The sequence below is a fragment of the Cariama cristata genome, unplaced genomic scaffold (assembly GCF_000690535.1).
Source record: "Cariama cristata isolate BGI_N322 unplaced genomic scaffold, ASM69053v1 scaffold963, whole genome shotgun sequence".
NCBI lineage: Eukaryota > Metazoa > Chordata > Aves > Cariamiformes > Cariamidae > Cariama > Cariama cristata.
In genome coordinates, this window is record NW_009609905.1 from 10,327 (window position 1) to 17,484 (window position 7,158).

The 7,158-nt window shown below is 43.5% G+C and overlaps 1 protein-coding gene across 1 annotated transcript in view; it reads right to left on the bottom strand.

Moving 5' to 3' along the window:
• Window positions 1-7,158, bottom strand: part of PDE1C (phosphodiesterase 1C, calmodulin-dependent 70kDa) — a gene marked incomplete at its 3' end in the record, with an annotated part of 34,239 nt that overhangs the window by 9,919 nt on the left and 17,162 nt on the right. Inside the window, exon 8 of the mRNA XM_009697664.1 lies at window positions 1,113-1,214. Coding sequence (XP_009695966.1) covers window positions 1,113-1,214 — 102 coding nt within the window. The remainder of the gene's footprint in view (window positions 1-1,112; window positions 1,215-7,158) is intronic.

Sequence of the window (7,158 nt, forward strand, 5' to 3'; positions counted from 1 at the left end):
TTCCTGCTGTAAAAGAGACATTAAGAAATGCAAAAATAAACTTTGCTAAGCCTTGCTGAGCTCCTTTCCAGGCTTGCTTGTGTGCACAAGCAGGCTTGAAGAGCTGCTGTGTTCCCCATTTCAGCTGGGCTGCATTTTATGCAGCTCAGAAGAGAAGCTGGTTCTTACCATCTCACTGCAGTAAACCGTTAGCATCTGAGCTCAGGGGCACTGGTGAGTCTGCACAGTAACCGATAAATGTTTCTCCGCTAGAAAACTACCGTGAGGTCAGAAGGGGATCCTTGCACAAAACAAAAAAGGCTGGCAATTTCTTAAAACCATAAACTAGCCCAAGAACCCAGTAAATAATGCTTTCTTGGGATGGGTAGTCTTGTTTTTTAATTCCAGCTTTTGACTGTCTAAAATAGCTGGAAGAGTTGTAGCTTTTGAAAGGACTAAGTGGCTAGCCGTGCTCTGGTCTGATACAGGTATAATTCTGGGAGGCTCTGGACAGGCCTGTGTCCAGGGTGAAAAAAATGACCATGACTCAGAGCTTTCTGCAGTATAAAAGGAATTTTATGGGGAAGAGCTGTGGACAAAATATTACAGTTCCCAGTGGCATACTGGGAAGAAGAAAAGGTCTTCCCCATTCTGCTCCATCTGTTATTTTCCAGACCTTCCCTCAGTGGATCTCAAATTGTTTTCATCTGTCTTCTGGTTATGGAGCAGGCACCTTGCAGAGGTGGCAGCTGATATTATCTGCAGAAGGGCAATGCCTAAGTTGTGTTCTGCAGCTCTTATAACCTTGAATCATACTCCAGCTTTAGAGGTCACTCAGCTGGATCACATCCTTGATGTTACCCTGATATGCAAAGGGAAATGTCCAGGGAGCCTTATCCCAACGTGGTGACCTTTACAAGCTTTGGTCCACCAGCACAGAATAGAGATGTGTGTTAGGAATGGACTGGCACCCTCCTAAGTGAATTCATTCAAAATTCAACAGCAGAAAGAGAATTGATGTGGACATCAAAGAGAGCGAGGATCTCTGGAGAGGTGCTTTTGAAGTCAAACACAATGGCAAAGCACCAGCTGAAATGCAGCCCCTCACTGCACAGCGTTGTGAAGTGACTCACCCTTCTGGCTGCTGCAAAGCATTCTTCATGGCTTTGATTTGCTGGAAGTGACAGGACATATCGGTGGCCAACACCATCTCAATCACCAGAGCTCTGAATTCCCTTTTGGATGGCATCACGATGAGAGGAGCAAGGAAAGAGAAACACAAAAACCAGCATCAGACACACTGCAGTTTCTTTTGTTGTCTATCTGCAAATTATCGACAGTACTTCTGCCTCTGCGTGTCACGCTCTCCATTATCCCTCTTTCAGGGACGGGGAAGAGGATGAATGGTTTTCTGCATAAACACAGGGGTGGGAGAGCTGCAAATTCAGCCAGGTGGCTCATCCTTGCTAAGAGAAATCCTAGATGTTTTTTGAAGAGCACCTTAGTCTCAGTACTCCTTTTTCAATTAAACCCAAACCTCTTAAATTGACTTCTTTTATACGGCATTCTTAGGAGGAAGTTAAAAGACTGTTTAAAGCCTCGGCATGAATCAGGTGAATCTCTGAACCTGAATCTCTATCCAATTGACTAAAACTTGTCGATACCTATGTTGAATGTTTAGTCATATTATTAAAGGAAAAACAGCATGTTAAAAAAAAAAGCTCCTAGTATATATGATGCATCTATGCAGTCAAGACCTTTGAGAACCTGCATTACTTCCCTGCTATTATTCATTCAACCTATTCCTGTAGGAATTTTTCTCAAGTACATTTGTTTAGGATCCAGTTGAAATTCCTTTGAAGATAATATGGATGTCCTAGAGATTTTAAAATATCAGAACATTCTGATCTAGCATATGATACAAATTATTTTCTCTTTCTCTCAGTTCAGCTATCCACAGGTTAACAAAGGAAGAACAGCCCAAGGTTAGGATACCAGCTCAGGATTTGGGAGATTCGGAAATGGGTCAGCTTTCATTTAAAAATAGAAGTTATTCTTCTTTTCATGAATGTTTCATGAAGGACATGGTCTATTTTGATCATGTCTCTCTTGCCTCTGGTGGCTGTGCTCAAGTTCCAGCCCCAGGCCACCACTGCAGAGTCCCAAGACAGCTGTGCTTACCCCATCCCATGGTGGCACGTAATGAGTGCCCCTGCCATGAGTTCTGCACACACGTGAAGATGGCATCAGCTGGCCTCACTCTTCCCCAAGTATACCCACCTCCTCCTCCCCTCCCTTAGGTATAATCAGGTGCATATCCAACAGCAATCAAGATGACGATACAGCGGCTGAAAACAAATTTATTTAAAATTATTTTGAATCTTTTTTCACCAGTCTTCATCAGTTCCCTAGTCTGGTTCATTCCCAGCAGCACAAACCTCTCTGTCAATACAAGCAAGAGAGAAGAACCTGAATGCATAGAAACAAACTTTTACAAGACAAGGGTGTGATTATGGTGTAGGAACAACTAGTGCTTGGGATTATTCCTGGGAAACAGCAGACACTTCACTACGTCCTCTGGAGTGCAACTCCATAACGGTCTGCATGGGATACTTTGTGCAGAGTTTACGCCAGGACGAATACAGGGGCACAGGGCTCAGCTTGGGCAAATGAGTCGCTGACTTCAGTGCTCACAAATTCTAGCTTCCCTTTTCTAGATGTAAATCCAGAATACGCACATTTTCTGACCCCTGCACATATTTCAGAAGGTTGTTTCCTCTGAAACTGAGAGGAAAAAGACTTCAGAGACATTAGAAAAGAAAGTATTTTAATACTGAAGAGTTCTCATTTGTCACTTCAAACCTTAGGCATCACAACAGCGGGTGACTTTGAAAGGCGTGTGGACATAGATAATTTACTGGACATAGGTAATGCACGAGAGAAAATCTCAAAAGACATACGCCAGACAATGAGAGTTTGTGCATTTCTTGCCAGGTTGAGATAAGGCTGAAACACATTACAGACAGAATCGAAGAGAGATTATGCCTTCAGGGCGTTTTCATTAACTAGCGTCCCTCAAAGCAGCAGTGACCAATTCCGGATCTCACGGGAAGTTTTGAGAATGCATCTGTATTAGTTGCAAATTTGACCTAACTCCTATTTACTTGATACAGAATCAGGAGCAACTGACAGAGTTTCCATCAGCATCGGGCAGTCTGGAGCAGGTCTTGAGACAGACAGGGCCTGACTCCTTCCAAAGATGTCTTTAGGAAACACTGCAATTCACAGGGGCAGTCTACGTGCAACCCAGGAGACTCGGGACATGTCCGCGGGAGGCACTGGAGCGTGTTACCCCTCAGGGAAGAGCATCCAGGTCTGGTTTCAGAACTGAAAGGAACATTACTGTGGTGATCAAGAGACTGCAGAAAGGCAGACCACGTGCACCAAAGGTTGTTCCCAAGGGTAAGGAGCTCTAACGTTGTTGAAAGTGGCCTTTTAGACAGAGCAGGAGCTGCACTACACCTTGGGAGCTTGCACCTCTCTGTCCTAGGCTCCATCACGCCATACTCACTGACAGCAGCATTTCTTCACGTTTCTCACCGAGCTGCACAGAAAAAGCTGTCATCAACGTACAGTGGGAGACACAAGTCTTGCCACGAGTGATGCTGACTGCCAGCTTTTATGGTGATTTCATACAGCCCATCTAAGGTACTCAGGGCATCGGAAACAGTGCTGGGAATTTGGCTGGGTTGAGGCACATGCAACCATGGGTTTCCTTCATCCTTTTCTCAACAGTTCCCAGTTACGGAGCTTGGAACGATCAGGGAGCATCCAAGAAGGCAGGAGCTGTAGTAAGAGCCTCAGTCTCTGCTGATCTGGGTTCACGTGTGTCCTCGGTGATTTCGTACAGCCCATCTAAGGTACTCAGGGCATCAGAAACAGTGCTGGGATTTGGCTGGATTGAGGCACATGCAACCATGGGTTTCCTTCATCCTTTTCTCAACAGTTCCCAGTTACGGAGCTTGGAACGATCAGGGAGCATCCAAGAAGGCAGGAGCTGTAGTAAGAGCCTCAGTCTCTGCTGATCTGGGTTCACGTGTGTCCTCTGCACAGCAAAGACTCCCTGCAACCACAAGTGCTTACCTTGGCTGCTTCTGCACACTTGCTCGTGAAAGGACCTCAGTGAAATGAAGCACATGATAACAGAATGGCATGTATTGAAGCATCAGCCACAAAGACAGCAACCAGCGAATGGCTGTCGTGTAACAAGAGAAAACAGTGCAAAATGTTGAAGAGATGAACCTCCCTTTCACCGATACCTTTGCCTCAATGCTTCTGCCAATGCAAGGGGCAAGGGCAAATTAGATGCTGGGAAAAGGTGAAGCGAACAACAGATGGACAAGAGCTGCTGCACGGGATCAGACTAAAAGTCATTTAGTTCCCTTTTCTGTCTGTAGCAGTGACCAGGAGTAAGAAGAGGAAGACAATGAGATATGTATATACATCCTGTACACGTTGAGCGTTCCTTACCATCTCTTCTCCCCACTGAGTGGGCCAGGAACTTTCTGAGCCACCAGTTGAACCCAAACTGTCATGTCTGATTACCAGGGTGGAATCTGTCTGCCTTCAGTTTCTCTAGTCCATCTTCAGATGTATTTCTGTTGTTTGTCTCGACAACCACTGTGGGAACACACTGTGTGCTAAGGATTTTTGTTGAAGCCTTCTATCCCTTCCTGTCATTGCTCCCAGACTTGGGCTGTCTGTAGGTTCCTAGGGAATCCCGTTCAGCTGGTTTTGCTGTAGAGACTGGAGGGAGATCAGCACCTGCAGAGCAAGGCTCTTGTCATCCTCAGGTCAGTGGCATGAATTGTCCTTTGGAAGTACTGCCTCGCTCCCTTAAGTAAGAAGAAACCTTAGAAAATTTGCTTCTTCACATCAGGTGAAACGAATTCCAACAAAAGCGTGTTGGCAAAATCACCCAGGAGATCTGTGGCAGAGTGAAAAACTGAGCTTGCGTTTCTCATTCCTCGTCTTTCAGATCACTGTTTGTGGCAACAAAAACAGAGTCACATGTCAGTGGTCGCTACCGAGAATATTACGGCTCTGCTGCAGGTCCCCTCAACTGAAGATCCCTTGTAGACTCATAGTCTTTTTTATAGACTTGGCTGTGCCGCTTGGCTGACTAATTAGGGATTTTCATATTTCTCATTACACTTCCAGATGTTTTCTCTCATGGCAGAAAATACATTTCCCTAAGGCCTGAGGCCCGGAGCCAAGGAGACATCACAGTCTCGCACCTATAACCTACCACTGAGACAAAGTCACAAGTTACCAGATTTGAAAATAAGTTCTAAGATAACTTTCCCATGCCTTTTAATTCTGCCCTGCAGAATTAGGGAAAGGAAGAGCAGGTTGTTAGGGAACTGGCTGAGAAAAAACCATTGGAGAAGAGGGAAACCTGAAGTGAATTTCCTGGTTTATTACTGTCATATGGTGAATAATAACTCATCCTGTGGCTGATGTCACAGCTTTGATTTTTTGTTTTCTATCCGATGCCCTGCAGATGAATCATGTGTAAACATGGTATCTGGCACAGTCCACGAGCAAGCGCAGTTTTACAGTACCTTTACTACTGATGTCAAGATAGAGTCTGGCTGACTTTACATCCAAATAATTCTGAGCCTTGCATTGATCCATCTGGCAAATATCTTCATTTCCTCTTGCGCATAATTACTTCATGATTTTACCTTTCTTGCCTCAGAGAACATCACATCGTTTTGTTGGATACTTTGTTGGATATGTCTTTGCCCCGTATCAGTGTTCACCTTAGAGCTGTATCCCAGTGAAGGACTCGCATGCCCTCACACCCATGGGAAAGGGACAGGAAAAAGGTCATTTTAGATCACTTAATCCCTGTGCCAGGAACCAGCAGTAACATCTCCTGAAGTGAGCTATTTTGCGTATTTTGTCCAGTTGAAGTCTCAGCACTTTATTCTTATGGAGATGAATAGGAAAAATGCTACATTCAAGGAAACATTTTCAATGGCTGATTCTCACTAAAGGTATAACACACAGAATATGCATGTGCCCATCCTGAATGCACAGACACAAATTTTTACAAGAAAAGTGTGTGATTATGCAACCATGCACACACTTTTATGTACAAAAGAAGGCTCTGACCAAAGTCAGCTTCAGTCAAAAAACATTCAAAGTTTCTCACCGCACTCTCGAAAGGAATAACAGTGATTGACAAGGAGAGCTAAGAATTGTTTGAGAGACAAAACCCCAAGCAGCTTTACTGGCAAAGTCAGTATTGCATTAAAGGCTACTTCCCAAAGCTGTACTCCAATACAGAGTTAAGGAGCTAAACATTTTCCAGATGCCTTTTTAATCCTGTACTTGATGGTAAAGGGCTTGCGCCAAACACGCTCTGTTTCAATAAACTGCATGGAAATTATTAACAATGAAATACAGTGCCAGAAAAGACATCTATAACAGTATCTTGGAAAGCATCTGTTCACTTTGCAGTTTATTTTCTTAATTCATTGTGATCTGGTTTCGTTATAGTTTCTTTGTTTACTTGTTGATGACTTGTACAAATGGGATTCATTAAATGAGGCAACCCAACTGATTTTCAAATATCTAATAAGCAACAGGTTTTTTTTAAATGGAGAAAAAAAAAGTCATTTAAATACTAGTAAGTATTTAACTCTTTTCTCTTTGACTGTAGCCCAAAAGATCTCGTTCAGTCTCATCTGCTTTCCTTGCAAAACCTCTGCCCATTTATTTTCCAACGGTAAAATAGAGCTCTAACTTTCTACATTTCTTTCCTGAAAATACATTCCCTAACTAGATGACTGAATACCACAGAAGTGATAAAATCGATAGACATTTAGGATTGCAAAATCCACTGACCATCAGATTTTCTCTTCTAGTAACATGAAAAAGGAGCGAGAGCTCAGCTGAGAAAGGTACTTAAGAATTTGCTTTCCAAAAACCATCACTCAGGCCTTCTGCTGAGAGAGATTTATCAGCTATGTCTACAAAAATAAGGTTACATTTGGACGCACCTTAACAGTTTCCCAAAACATCTTTCAATACTGAGGGTCCTATTTTTGAGTGCCAGTTTGGGAAACTCTGGGCTTCTTGGTTCTTTTTCTCAACACCTCAGATCCTGCT